Source organism: Beta vulgaris, chromosome 6 (genome assembly GCF_026745355.1).
Source record: "Beta vulgaris subsp. vulgaris cultivar EL10 chromosome 6, EL10.2, whole genome shotgun sequence".
Lineage (NCBI taxonomy): Eukaryota > Viridiplantae > Streptophyta > Magnoliopsida > Caryophyllales > Amaranthaceae > Beta > Beta vulgaris.
Window position 1 is genome coordinate 12,049,349 of NC_079207.1, and position 15,879 is coordinate 12,065,227.

The 15,879-nt window shown below is 35.5% G+C and overlaps 1 protein-coding gene across 1 annotated transcript; it reads right to left on the reverse strand.

The window, feature by feature from the left end:
- Window positions 1-861: 861 nt before the first annotated feature.
- Window positions 862-14,408, reverse strand: LOC104895743 (serine/threonine-protein kinase/endoribonuclease IRE1a). The gene is made up of 7 exons (XM_010682323.4): window positions 14,047-14,408; window positions 12,533-12,764; window positions 7,324-8,735; window positions 6,707-6,879; window positions 3,081-3,327; window positions 1,781-2,084; window positions 862-1,217 (listed from the first exon to the last, which is right to left on the reverse strand). Exons 1-7 carry the CDS (start codon window positions 14,190-14,192, stop codon window positions 1,065-1,067), a joined length of 2,667 nt encoding a protein of 888 aa, XP_010680625.3. The 5' UTR covers window positions 14,193-14,408; the 3' UTR covers window positions 862-1,064.
- Between the last annotated feature and the right edge of the window lie 1,471 nt (window positions 14,409-15,879).

The window sequence follows — 15,879 nt, forward strand, 5'->3', positions numbered from 1 at the left end:
TCCATGTGTTGAGTGGAGGAAAGAGAGGGATTTTTGTACCAACATCTCCCATAGCTTACCTTGGGAGAAATCTGTTTTTTTTTATGGCCTAACCAATATAGACTATTATTGGGGAGAAATTTATGACAGACCCATATTAGAAAACAAAAATTAGGAAATAATAACATAGTTCTCATCACTTCTCAAGGTTATGGATAAGAAGCTAAAGGAAAAAATATTGAACAATAACAGACAATACATTGTCGTGTCCCAGGATCTCAAACTCTCAACTTAACACCATTCTAAGAAATTGGAATACATAACCCTTATCACTCATTTGATACAAAAATAATAATGAGTTCAATTTTATTTTAAATACCTATATCACGCTTCTCTATGATTATAGTAGAGAATTTTTCTTATAGATTACACCCTCAATCTCATAAAGATCTAAATACTTATTGGAATACGTAATTTAAGGTAACGAGTTGTAGACTTGTAGTGTGGTTATCAAATGTTATTTTATTAAAAAAAAAAAGTAGATATGATAGGAATTGATGCGTATTTTTATTAGAGGTGAGAGAAAGTTAAATATATAATTTTTTGAGGGGGAATATATTTTTATTGATAAAAGGTAGAGTATGCACAAAAAAAATGTAAAAGAAATAATATAATAATAGTAAAACCATACCAAACATAAAAGAGTTCAAATTAATTTGGGACAAACATAAAAGGAAAATGTTCAAACTATTCTAGGACGTAAGGAATATATATCATTTCATCAATATTACCACCCATTTGTACCTGTTACCAAACAAAGCATCAGGCTATGCTCTTCTTTTGCTATGTAGATACAAGGCAAGGAAAGGAAAGAGAAAGTGATGGTCTGAAATTGGAAACAATTAACAATACAGAAAATGAGGCGTTATACTCGTTACATCTGATATCTGATACATATACATGTTGGAGGAGATAATTACATGGATTTTCATTTACATCTGAACTGTTTAATGATAATGTAAACACACTCATATGCGTATATAGTTATATACAGGCTGGAACATCTGAATCCACTATTAGGCAGCTCAAAGTAGACTGCCTTGAGGTTGAACATATTTCTGAAACCATTTTTCATATTTGCATAACTTATATACCACCTTATACACCTCAATCAATAGTCTGGGAAATCTGCTGGAGAAGTATTCATCAAATCCATCAGGGACTGATCCCACAAGTGCCTGAAATAGAAAAATAAAGGAGTTTTAGGTACCAGAAATAACATAGTGAGGCACTGTTTCGGAAGCTACTTGTCTCCACGTAAAAAGTTATTAGTATTCAGGAGAAAGGACAGCAAAGTCAAGGCATCAAGGGTTGCAGTATTAATGAAAGAATATCGTAACACTTTCATCATCAAAAAACCAATACAATTCTACGTGAATTTCACTTCAGTCCCAATGTCCCATCGATGATCACATTCTTGATTACCATCACAATGGAATACAGCTACGGCGTATCACATGATCAGAAAACCTACCAGGGTGTATAATACTATTGATATTTCGAGTGTTACTCGTACCACTTTAGGTCAGTAAAATATAGCAAACCAGGCAGTAACTCAATACATGTTTGGGTTCAAGAATGTAGTCCTGCCATTAACAACATTCTGACATCATGCATGTTCAAGTGTAAGCGACAATCTCGTTACCCTAGTGCTTCACCCAGAGTTCCATCATGCAGAAAGAAAAAGCAGGGGAAATTAAAGAGGACAAATTATACTCAACTTGAAAAATGAAAATAGTACCTGAACTTCAGCAGGCAGCTCCCGATAATGATTCAACTTATTTCGCATGAGTCGCAGCAAGTCTCGGACATTGTCATACTTGTAACGTCTGTAACGTCCCATGTCATCAAGAAATTTTCGCTCCAGTTTTTCATTCCATTTAGTACCTACAGCTGTTGGTGCAACACTTTCCAATGCATTAAGGATATCTGAATTAGTCTTTCTGTCTTCTAATTCAACTCTGTCACTAGCATCATGTAGAAATGATAATCGCATTTCAGAATTCCAAAAGAATGGGTGGTGTAGAACCTCGGGTGCCCTAGGCCTGACAATAATGAGAGAATGTCAGCTTAGTAGAGAATTCAGTCAACAAATAGGAAAAAAAAAGACACAAAAAGGTTATATATTAAATAATCTTCCATTTCAGAACTATTGTCTTGCACAAGAAGGCATTATCAAGATCCTTATTTGATCTAGAACCATTGAGGACATTTCATCAAGTACTTTGATTTGGAGATCTGAAAAGTGAAAATTACACCAGATCTCGGTTGCATTTGCTTTAAATTTTTTGTGTCACATCTATAACCATAAATCCGTTCTCCTAAAGAATCCTACTTCACTTTAAAGTTTAGACCCATTATTGCCACTGAGGAATGAGAACCAACAATTGTTGGAGACAATAGGCCAATGCCATTCAGTGCTCGAGCTACCATATCTGGCTGTATGACAGTCAATTATAACAGATCTGAAAGAACTTGTTGTATCTCTGCTGCCAGCTTTGGTGTTGGCTAAGGAGATTGCTGCAATAAAGTTGATGGAAAAATTGAGAAGGATGGAGCCTGGAGGTGAGGCAAGGAGATGGCAGTTAGGTAAAGTTTCGCTGGGTAGATGGAAGTGTAATGGAGACTATTTCATATCATTTGAAGTCCAAACAAACAGGTCTCAAAAAAAAGTAGGGATTATAAACAAAATCTGCTCCTTCACTCCCTCAATTGCCAATAAATCATTTCTTGAATAGCATTTTTATTTAATAACGATATGACTCCTTAGAGAACTTGAATATCAAAGGATTAATTTCATGGCAGCTTCTGTTAAGATATGGTAGTCTATTTGAATTGCTTGCTAGTTATAAGTTCATAATTGTTAATTGTCATGTGGCATGCAGCAGTAGATCATGAAATGTTTAGCGGCAAGGACCGACTTTAATTACAATATATACATAACCTACAAAGGATAAGGTAACAGGATAAAATCCTTGCCAAGTTAGTTGATAGCGAATTTCCCAAAGAAAAAAAGTTTGATGGGCCACAAATGATCTCACCGCATTTGAGGGTCTGGTTGGAGTAAACGAGAAAAAAGTTCCAGTGCTTCTGGCATATTCTCCACCAGGAAGAGATCCACTTGGTTCCTGATAATATTGGCATCACGATCATATCGATCGCCAAAAGGATGTCTGCCACCAGTCACACAGAAAAAGAGGACACAGCCTAAGCTAAACATATCAACAGCCCGTGTCTGGCGTCCAAGAAGTAGCTGTTCGGCAGCTTGCCAGCCAGAACTTCCATGACCTGTTGACAACCCATTAGTCAGTAAAATAATATGAATATGGCTCTGTTTGTTTGGGGAAGCATTTCAGGTGTTAAATGATAAGGTGCTACAATTTTAAGTCGTCTTATATGATTAGTGGTGTTTGGTAGGGGTGAAAGTTATTTGGATAAAATCCAAAATCCAATCCAATCCAATCCGAATTAGTAATTCGGATCGGATTCGAACTGTGTTCGGATTGGATTCGGATTGAGATTTTTTGAAAAATTGGATTTTCGGATCGGATTGAATTGAGGGTAATTGGATCCAAAAATCCAATATAACCAAATAGCAATATGCCTTGTATATATATATGGATTGGGTTTAAGTGCTTAACTGATTTTTTATTATAAAAAAACCTACTCCATAGCCCAATACACATAGCACTTCAATCCTTCCCCTAAAACACTAACTACACTTAATTCCTCATTTCCTAAATCTACTAGGCTGTTGTGCTTAATTTTATTTCACCGAAAAACTAGAATTTTTAAAGAAATCTGATTTTCGGATCGGATCCAATCTAGAATATGAAATTTCGGATTGGATTGGATCGGATCGGATTCAAACCCTAATTGGTTTGGATTCGGATTGAAAAATTGAAATCCAAATTTTATTCGGATCGGATTGAATTAGGCCCTAATCCAAACCGCACACCGAACTTTCACCCCTAGTGTTTGGTGGAGGAACTTAGATAAAATTTAAGTCCAAAATTTGGCTGAAATTGAGTTGGAGTAAAATATAGCATCTGAGATCGGGTGCTGAGATTTTTTTTATTTTTTTTAATTTCTTTTTATCTTTTTAAGCCTAAAAAGATATTTTAGCTACAGTCATAAATAATTTTACCAAACAGGTTATGCAATCAGCTAGCTTATCAGTTTCAGCACCTTAACAATTTCAGCTGCTACCTAATCAGTTGAGCCACCTTATCAGTTTCAGCTCCATTTCAGCCAGTGTTGCCAAACATAGCCTAAATTATAATAATGTGCTTCATAGGTCAACTCAGGCTACAACAAACTACAGTGACTCCAATTTGCGTGACAAGTAAGAGCCTGGGCCTCAAGGGCATGATTTTTTAACCCCATTTTCTTGTGTATTGTTGATTTGTTCCTCCAAGACACTTTTTTGATGCTAATTCTTATTACCCAACCCCCATCCAGGGAAACAATAAAAACTACTCCCTCCGTCCCAAATTATTTGCTACATTTGCTTTATCACAAAGACCAAGGAGGGAGTGGGGACCATTGCCATAACAAGAATTAACAAAAAAGCAAATAGGTAAATTGTGGGACCTATGTACTATATATGGAAATATTTACAAAACCAAGGAGGGAGTGATGGCAAATTTGTAAATAAAGTGTGGGACCTGTGTACTATATATGGAAATAGTTGCAAATGTAGCAAATAAATTAGGACACACCTAAATGGCAAAATGTAGCAAATAAATTGGGACGGAGGGAGTACATAACTTAAAGTTGTGTGACTGTGCTTTTAAGTGAAGTGTCTTGGCATAAAAATTTTGTGTGGACAGTCAACTAAATGCTCACAAAGAACAAGGTACCTTTGCTACAAATTAAAAAAGATTGGATAAATATTCTCATCGTGAAGATTATGAGCTAGCTCATAGTTATAAATAATTGTTTGTGGCTCACAACCTACCAATATTACGTGAATTAGGGCTTATTAACAGATGAAGTCGGGTCGTGTTCGGGTTAATAATAAACGGGTTGAACATGTCCCAACCCAAACCGAACCCATTTATTAAACGGATTGAAAAACTCAACCTTGACCCGACCTCTTTATTAAACGGGTTACCCATATAACCCGTTTAACACATTTACATATTTATTACTATTAATTTTTTATTGAAATTTATTAGTTTTCAACAATAAATTCACATAAAAGTATGCATGATTAGATTTTCTTTTCAGTATTTGTGTTTTATAATTAGTAATTTTAAAATTTTCACCAACTTTAACACAACTTTTAGAAAATTTATATTTTAACGAGTTAAACAGGTCAAAGCAGGTTAATTTCGGGTTGAATGTCAACCTTAACCTAACCCATTTAATTAAATGGGTAAGTCGTGTCAACCCATTTACTTAAATGGGTCAAAAATCTCAATCCAAACCCGCTTATTTCAGGTCATGGTCGGGTTCGGTGAACGGGTTGGATCAGTTTTCACAGCCCTAATGTGAATGTGGGGATGAGACAGATTAACCACTGAATACAGATAGAGCTTCCCATTCATAATGTTCAGATACTTTGAGTTATTCTTGGTGCTTGTGGATTGTCGATAGTGAACTTGGACACACTAAGCTCTTATACCAAAAATCAATATACAAAGGAAGCTAGTACTACAGAGAGAGGAGAGAATCCGAAGGGTACACAAACCATTCAGCTGAAATTATTTTCAAAGATTTAACACATCATAGAAAGTAGAAAAAGGGAACTGGTAACCTAATCCAACATAAATCAAGATAATGCCAAAGAGTATATAGTGTTGAGCATTAGCTTTTAAAACTTCTAATTTCAGTAGATGATTAGAAGTACCCAAATCAGGCAAACCTATATATATGTATATATAATATATATATATATATATATATATATTATATATATATATATATATATATATGTATATATATATAGGGGCAAGATCACATGAGAATATTTCTTTCATAAAAAATGAGAATGAATCTCAACCACACGATTGTATTAGAGTTACAACATTTGTTCATTAGAGTTATACCCTCCTAAAAAAATTTGAGCCCAACAAAAAAAATAAAGTTTGAGTTTTTTTTCTCTAATATTCTTTTCTTTGGAGTTACATCACTTTTTCATTAGAGTTACATCACTTATTCATAAGAGTTATAACGCGTAAAATTCATTCTCATTTCTCATGTAAGAATGAATTTTACACGCTATAACTCTTATGAATAAGTGATATAACTCCAATAAAAGAATATTAGAAGAAAAAATTAAAAAAAAAAAAAAATTGGGCTGAAAATTCTTTAGGGGATATAACTTTAATGAACAAGTGTTGTAACTCTAATCCAATCGTGTGGTTGAGATTCTTCTCATTTCTCATGTAAGGAACATTCTCATGTGATCTTACCCTATATACATATACTTCCTCCGTTCCATAATAAGTGAAACACTTCTCTAAAAAAGCTCTCACATATAAGAGAGAAGTGTTTCACTTACTATGAAACAGAGAAAGTATATTATATATATATATATATATATATATATATATATATTATATATATATATATATATATATATATATATATATATATATATATATATATTATTTTGTGTTAAATACTTAAAACAACAGAAGCAATGTTTTAGACATCCTACCAGTAGCATGATGACCTAACGAAGACATATCTGCAAGAAGCCGCTTGCTAATGCCCATATCAGAAAGCTTCGCACAGAGGATTTTATCCTTGTTTATCAATACATTTTGAGGCTTCAAGTCACGGTGAATTATTCCCAGTTCATGCAAATGAACAACACCAGAAACTACATCCCTACATATAAAGAACAACACATAACGAAGAACCGAATATTAGAAATCTAGTCACAGAATGCAACGATGATGCAAAGTACAACACCGAGTATATTTTAATAGATAACATCAAACTCTATAAATTGATCCCGGATTCATTATTGAGCTAGTGGATCCAAATTGCAAGTTCTTGCTAATGATTTTTTTTTATTGGAGGTGCTATGTGGCTGTGGGCAGCAGGCGAAACGTAACTGGCCTCAAGACTCAAGTTTCAGTCTGGCTTGTATTCTAGGTGCCATTAGGTGAAATTGCAGAAACATATATCGAAGACAGCATTCCCAGTTAATGTAAAACAGCCACTTTTTTCCTATTTAATATAATTACTTGATGCTCAAGATTTGACTTAACAAACCTAACAACTCCTACAGTATTGAACTATGCATGAAGGACAGGAGCTTGTTCAAACCTCATTAGTTTCAACAACAAGGCAGAAGGATAGCCGTTGCTTTTCCACAATTTAATGTCTTTCATAGCGGCTTTCAGAGACTTCAACTTGAGTCCGTACTCTGTTCTTGCACTCAATGATTTGTCACCAAAGGTCATAGAGTGATGAGAAGAATCCACATATGACTCAATAAGATCATATAAGCTGCAAGAACAAAACTCGAGAGAAAGATACACGAAATCATGGTCATACTCCATGCCATACCATCGAACAATGTTTGGGTGTTGGTCAGATGCAGCAAGGTTTTGAATTTCTTTAAAGGCCACATCATGATGAGCCTGAACTAAGCGTTTCACAGCCACCTTCCTCCCTTCATAAATTCCCTCATATATAACAGTACCATTGCTTCCCTTGGCTATTTCTCTATTACTCACAAATAATTTACCAATTGTGCGTCCATCTGTCTCACCCTGCAAAAGACTATTAAGATTCAGCCAGCGTCTAACAGACTTTTCCTTATGCTGATTTTCTTCTGGGGCAGTTACATTCTTCCCTGATTTACGAGATCTTTTCCTTTTGGAAGTTACAGGTTGAGTGCTCAAACTAGACTCCACATCTAACTCATATTTTTCTCTTTCTACTGCAGATTTGTGATGGAAAGCAAAGCCAATGACAAGGAGAGCAAGAAAAAAAAAAGTCCATGGAATATATCTCCTGATTAACAATCTCAAACTCTGAACCCTCCCATGAGTGCGTACATCAATTTCTAGAACTTCACGCGAAGGGCGAAGATGGCTAAGAGTAGGTAAAGAGACCCCTTTCTGATGACTAGGTGAAGTTTTATCATCTTTATGTGGCGAAGGAAGCATGTGGCTTGAATCACCAGCTGGAAGAGTACTAGGATCATTCAGGGTATCAGGTAAGCCATCTAGTCCAAGAAAATAATCAAACAAACTCTGCTTGCGAAAACGGCGAACAGAAAATTCAAATTCACAAGGAAATGAGACAACCCTAGGAACATCAGAACCAGAGACCAATCTGTAATCCAATTTCTCTAAGGCTCCATCCACCGACTGATCAGTCCCTCTACATCGAACTTTGGCTTTAAAGAAACCAACTGTCAGATTCCACAGATCTTTATCAAAGGCCTTAGTAGAGAGTGAATAATCTATTCTTTCAATGTATAGCTCCACATCAGGACCTTTGACACTTGAAGAGCCAGAACTTTTGGATTCAAATCTGCCCTCAGCAGACGGAGTCTCAACGTCCCCTTGTGCCACCTTACTAGATACAGATTTTCCATAATTATAAATAAGCCTTCCAGTCCGAAGATCAACCTTAAAAACTGTAGAATGCATGGATCCCACAGTAACTTCATCATCCTCATATATTGGTGTTTTCTTCACATAGTCTTGAATAGTACCTTCAAGTTTCTGCACAATAAAGAAACTTCAGCTTACTGTATGCCTGTATGCATTAATCAGTTAGGTCATGATTTATGATGTATACAAACAGCAAGAGGGTGTAAGTTTGTGAATATTTAAAGATACTCCTCAAACATTTCAAATATACCAATACAAGATCTTCAGGGTCAATATGATGCTATAACAATACAAGAACCAACAAACATCTGCGATCTGGAACTTCCAGTTCCAATACCACAAGGCGGTGATTAGCCGACAACTATCAAAGTATTCTTGGTTCCCTTTCATTGAAGGTCAAATGGCAGTTTCACTATACCTTGAGGAAGTAAGAACTGGCGTCATCACTAACCATTACAATGATTGCCGATTTCTTTAAGTTTCCAAGGATTTTACACTTCTATGTCTAGATTTAGAAATTTATAAATGTATATTAACTAAAAAGTTGCAAAAGACAACTAGCAACATTATTTTGTCAAAAACTGGCTACTATAAGGTCTATAACTGAAACAAGTCCTAATTGACTAGGAAGGTAAGAAAAAATTAAAACAATCCACACAATAACAATTTTAAAAATCACGCATTCATCCTACAATTACTCCTTATCACTCACTAAAATTATTTTAACGAACTTTTCACATTCTACATTCCCCAGTATATATCTAAAATAGTGCATCTGCAGAACTAATAAATTGTTTACTGTTGTTGTCTCTTAAGTGCGGATGGAAATACGATTTTATAATTCTTACCTCATCCAGAAGGCTAGAAGCTCAGGTTGAACATCGTAAGTTGATGAGCTCTGTGCTTGAGTGTATATTCATGTGGGAGTTAATATTCTAAAGCTTAAAATGCCAGCTTCCAAAAATTGTACATTCTAAATTCTACCCCTTTGAAAAATCCCAGTGGCAGTTTCCAAATTCCAAGACACTTATAAATAATGTCCATGCATTAAATTTTAAGAAATGCCAGCCAACCCTAGCCACCAGCTCCACCTCTTGTACACCCTCCTCCACACAATTTAACAAAAACTGCAGTTCGCAAGCAAATGCATTAAGCAGAAGAACTGAGATGCTCATTAAGCCAAATAATTGACGACGACATTCCTACATAATCAACGGACTTTTAATAGCCATTGCTGGTTTCAACAAAAAAAATAATAAAGATTATGCAACAAACCGAACAGGGCCCCTCTTCATGCTGGCGTATGCCAGATGTGGGAATAGAGGTGCAAAGGGTGTGAAGACATCATAATCAAGGAATATCAGACTATCAGAGAGTGACAGAATTTTGGTAGAAATAATATGAGGTGACAACTAGCATGACATAGCATGAATGGCTATGAACAGAGAAGAAGAGCTTAGATGTCCAGAAAATAATACTAGAATTTACATCTGGGAGGGATCTTGGGCTCTCAAAAACCTTGAAACCTTTTGTACTACCTACTGCATTTCATTAATCTATCACTCTTCTTCTTCTCTACCTCTCTGTTTCTATTCTTGCTTCTCCACTGTTGTGTGAGTTTGTGCTAGTCCAATTCGTTACAATTTATACAATAATCAAAAAAGAAGAGGAAAAAAGGGGGTACCCAGCTATTTAACCCCACTTGAAACATAAAGAAGCAATAATCATTGGCCAGTGACCATAGAACAGAGGTCAGAGTTGTGTGCTACCATCTTCCATTTTTTGTATCTTATTCTGATTACAGATTTGGTAATTTTTGTGGCTCGCTTCTATTATTTAAAATTGTGTTCATATAGCAAGCAATTACTTCTGTTCCTCAGAATAATATGATGATTGCAATTTTCAATGCATATTTCTAGAAATATTTATAATAGTTAAATATTTTTCTGTAGGTTAGAAATTTCCTTTTTATATGGTGTGATGTGTGTGGAGGAGTGTGTAGATAACCAAAAGGATCCATGGCATCAAACATTTTATTCAACCTCTGAATGAATTGATGCGAAAATATGAACATTTCATGAAAATGGAAACGTTTACAATGAATAAACCAACATGGCAGTAGAAAAGGAGGTGACAGAAGAAACAGAAGTGAATGTGATGGCTGCGAGGGAGAGGAGATATTGAAGAATTGGTTAGCAGCTTAAGTGCCATAGTGAGAAACGGCATCAAACACAGCAAATGGTAGCATGGTATGGAGGAGACTCAGCAGGTTGGTGGTTCCAGAAGGAGGGAGCTGAGCGATGGGGATGGACAGAAGGAGAGAAAGTAAGGAAAGAAATGTAGATGATGAAGAAAGAAGAGCTGAGAAATATTCTGCCACATATAGGTATAGAGGGAATTATCACAATTTTTTCCTAAAATGTGGCTTTTCAAGCCTTGGCAGAAATAACACTCTAACGCAGGTTTCAGCAATAGAAGAAATTATAATTGTAGGAATTATATTCCAATTGATATTAAAATTATAAAGTTGATGAAAAATAATACTTATTGATAACTGCAAGATAGAACTTAATAGATCGCATCTCACATCAATTGTCTAATCAAATTTTACAAAAAGAAAAGCTTATAAAAACTAATTAGCCCAGTAAAGAGGACAAAAGAGAGGACATATCCTCAACTGAATCAGAAAACAAACGTACAAATTAGCCAAATTTATTTTAGTCTCCCCAATGAGGTAATCCTATGAAGCCCTATCTGCATTAGCCCACATCGATGGTAAAAACAGTTAATTAATCCCACAGGCCACAGCAGATCACCAGCTTCAGGTTTAGCACTATTGTGGAAAGTAATACAAAGGTGGCCACTGACAAGTCATTATAAAACATATAAATTTCTGAATTAATTTTAACATTTATAAACTTCTGAAAACACTTAAATTATTCCTAAACTCTCAATGTAGCATTGAAATTTCATAATAATCCAAAAATAGTAATTGTTACTTTTAAGTCCATGTCGATCCTCCTCAGTCCCCAAATCCCCACTACCTTCAATTTACAATACGTGAACCCCTAAAAGCAAAAGGAAGAATTGAATGCGTCCTTATTTATTGAAAGGGAAAAAAGTATCAAAATTTTAACAGGCACCATATCGTATCATAAGAAGACACTTAAACTCAAAAAAGTTGAGAAGAAGACAAACTAAGGAAATGGCTGCTGTAAACCATCAAGGGAAAAGAGCCAACAGAGTTTACAAGCATGTCAAATTTCCATAGCTTGCAAGAAAAGACAAAATATATCTCTAATACTATATTTCTTCTCTTGCATCCTATAAAGTCAATAAAGAGTTCTACGGAAAAAAAAATTGCAAAGTCCTATACAAAAAGAAACTCATCATCAGCCCCTCTAAAGTACATCAGTCTCTTATGCGTTACTTTCCTTCTCAATTCTTCCATTTCTTTTCACAATCTTTCATACCATTGTCAATATCACACTCCTCAATTTCAGTAAAATACTGTAAGAACTAAGAAAAAACCCTTAGTTTTGGTTTTATTTATTGAAAGATAGAGAAGCAGAAAAGGAGAGAAAGACAGTCAATACATGCTTGCATATTAAATCCTAAAAGGAGGAATATTTTCCAAGTCACCTTCCCAAAGGATACTGTCTGAGACACAGTAAGGGCCTTTCTCGATTCAAATAAAGGTCATAGGCAGCTGTACAAAGATCTGCAGCTAATATTTTTTCATAAGCATAAAGTAGAACTACAGGCATACATCGTCAACTTGTGAAAATTAAATGTGAAACACATATCACAATGTAATTCATTGTATGACAATAAGGAATGCCAAGGCGATTAAAAGGGCACATTATAGAAAACAAGTAGTTTAATAGAGATCAAAAGATGTGACCTACCAGCTTTCCATATTTATTGTTCAGATATAACTCCCAGTCATCTCCACAGTCCAGAAAAGAATATCTACTGTGACCAACTGCTTTATCCTTTTCATCACCTTCTTGGACAGGAATGTGATAAGACATGTAAATTGGAGGCCCTGATGCAAAGGACCATATTACTTTTCTATCATCAGTATCTATCAGATACACGGTGCCATTAGGAGCAGCTACTAGCTCCAAATCTTGTTTCCTGCAATCGGATGACAGAGATAGAAATAAAAAAGAGACTTGTGGATAAAAAGAAGTATGATTGCCTATTAGAAGTTAGAACGATATGGTGGACGATGCCAAGTCAAACCATACGAAAGCGGGAAAGTTGAACCCACGCACCAAAAAATAAAATAAAGAACCAATTCTTCTTCATTCTTTTTTTTTCAGAGAGGAAAACGGTAGACCACCATATAGAGATTATAATCGCTGGAGGAGAACAGATTGTCAGCGGAGTGTTATGCTAGGCTTGCAAGTTAATTCAGAATCACTGCAACATTTCCAAAAGAGTGTACTGATGACGGTAAAAATGGTTCTACAGAGCTGTGATCAAATATAATGGTGGGTGAAAACAAGCAACTGTGATTACCAGTGCCTATTTGCATCGATGAGGTGAAATTGCCATGCCAAACGGCAATGATGCGTGTTATAAAGTGATTACTGCTTCAATAACACATTAACCACACGGCCGAACAGAGATACTCTTCTTGTTCTAGTGTTCTCAGATTTAAGCACAAATGAGCCGCTATACCTAGAGTACTTTTCAACTACAATTTCAAACCTCTCTTTACCAAACACTCATATTAGAGGATAAGCTAATCAAATCCTCCAATATGAGTAAAAACCTCTAATTTTTCCTCAAACCTCTCTTTACCAAACAAGGCCTAATCCTCGTCAGCGGAACAATAATAGCTCCAATGAACATGAAGCACCTGGACATTGGATACATGTATCACATAAAATGAGCTCCAACCTCATTGAATAAAATGAGCTGGATAACCACAGTACTTTTCGATGCAGTGTATCATCAAATATTGCATAAATTTGTGAAAACTAAGCCTTTATTGAATAATCACTTGCAGGCTAGTAAGCTCCAACATATTGATCACAATTCAAGTCAATAGATGAAACTTCAAGGCAACTAAGACACAACCAACACCGACCGCGAGAAATTGATAATCTTCCATTGTTCTTTCACTCGACCCTCGTCCTTCCAATCGATAGACCGCGACAGAATTTAACCAAACATAGAACTTTATAATATCAAATTGAACATCTTTTGTCAGCGATGACATTAAAATTGCACTACCACGTGTCACTTCTCAGCAAAATCACATAATTAAGCATAATTCGAATTCACATATTCATAATTCGAAATCACAGATTCATAATTCAAATTCACATATTCATAATTTAAAAACACGTAAATCGTATAAAATGAAAAACTGTAAAAGAAAATTAAGAAGCAGGGGAGAGAGACTAACGGAGGAAGAGAGAGCGGTTTTCTTCCGGTAGAATGGTGGAAGGATAAATCTCTAGAAGAGGACAAAACGACGTCGGTTGAGAAGGAGAGAGCAACAACGATGATGGAGAAAACACAGAAAAAGAGAAAATGAGACCCAGATTTCATCTGAGGGTTTTAGTTACAGTGATCGAATTGATAGTGATGAATGTTGATTGTTGCAGGGTTTGGTGGGATTATCATTGAGGAAGAAGAATCGAAGGTTTACGTAAGTGGGTTTTTCAAAGATTGCCCGTGAAATTCAACGTCTTTTCAGGTTGCCCTGCCCTCCTCTTGTGATTGTCCCACCTCCCACGGTTCCTGTTTTGCTAGCCTTTGTCCTTTCATCGTGTGCCGTTTCAAGGGAGGTTTTCAGATGCTTCTTGTCTTATTTTTTACCTTTTACTTTTTTTTTTGCCCGTTACTAGGAAACCCTTAGTAAAAAGAAAGACTCTACTGGACCAACGCCTTTTGCAGGCAGCTAGTCCAACTATACATGTCAACGCTTGAGGATATGAGGATAAAAAGGAATCCTTACTTCCAAACACAAATATGTAGTGAGGTTCGAACTTCGAACCAAACAAGCTTGGTTATTTTTTACCTTTTACTTGCGGTAAACATATACATCTGATTTGTGTATTTTATGCGTATAAGGATTTTATGGATCGGATTGATAAGTTCTATCGAACCGGTAAATAAAGGTGGTGGCAGCCCTGACCCGAACAATATGGAGATTATGTGCTAATATTGAAAAATACTCCCTCCGTTTTCATTTAATTGCTACATTATGCACAACAATTTAGATAATGTCACTTTCAAGCTTTTGGGAGAGTACTTTTTGAACCATTTCATGTAAAATAATGGGAAAAAGTGAAAAAATAGCAATTTTTGGTGGAAAAAGAGAAAAACAAATATAATAAAAATGAGTTCGTATTGTGTCGGACTCGTCCGACACAATCAGCCCATCGGACCACTTCACTTGAGTTTCAGGTAGTGTTCATTTTTTTTTCAGGTAGTCTTCATTTTTTTTTCGGGTAGTCTTCATTTTGTTTCAGGTAGTCTTCATTTTTTTCAGTTAGTCTAAATGAAAGTAAGTTACCTCTAAATGAAAGTAACCTAGGTCTAACTGAAAGTAACTTAGGTCTTACTGAAAGTAACTTAGGTCTAAATGAAAATAACTTATGTCATTTTTTTTCAGGTAGTCTTCATTTTTTTTCAGTTAGTCTTTTTTTTTCCAGTTGGTTTCAAGTATTTTTAAACACCAACTGAAACATATATATAAAACACCAACTGAAAGAAATAAAGAACTAACTGAAAGAAATAAAGAACTAACTGAAAGAATAAAAAGACCAACTGAAAGAAATAAAAAACGAACTGAAAGAATACAAAAACTAACTGAAACAATATAAAAACCAACTGACCTTCACTCTCCTCAACCTCACCAATATCTTTCAGTTCCATGATTGCTAACCTTGCGCTTCTTTCTTCTTCCCTCCTATGTCCCAACTCCCAGGTTCCTCTCGTTAGTCATCCCTGCTTTCGATCTGCCATTCTTTTACAAGTACCCTCAAACCTCAGAAAACAACTGCAAATTCGAATTGTCTGATATCAACATTCTTCTCCTTATTCAGGTCCTTTTCAAGTAATGCGCCATGATGAACACTCAAATTATTGACCCATTGCAAGGGGATTTCCCGGAGGTGATAGAAGAATTCTTGGAACATGGTGTTATGAAATGTATTGCCTTTAATCGTCGAGGCACCCTTCTTGTTGTCGGTTGCTCCAATGGAAGTTGTATCATATGGGACTTTGAAAC

Excerpts from the sequence above, each read along its gene's own strand:
- LOC104895743 (XM_010682323.4), bottom strand. The coding sequence starts at position 14,192 with ATGAAATCTGGGTCTCATTTTCTCTTTTTCTGTGTTTTCTCCATCATC. Across the intron at positions 6,880-7,323 it reads TTGTTGTTGAAACTAATGAG|GGATGTAGTTTCTGGTGTTG; the intron begins GTTTGAACAAGC and ends CTTTATATGTAG. Across the intron at positions 1,218-1,780 it reads AGCTGCCTGCTGAAGTTCAG|GCACTTGTGGGATCAGTCCC; the intron begins GTACTATTTTCA and ends TTTCTATTTCAG.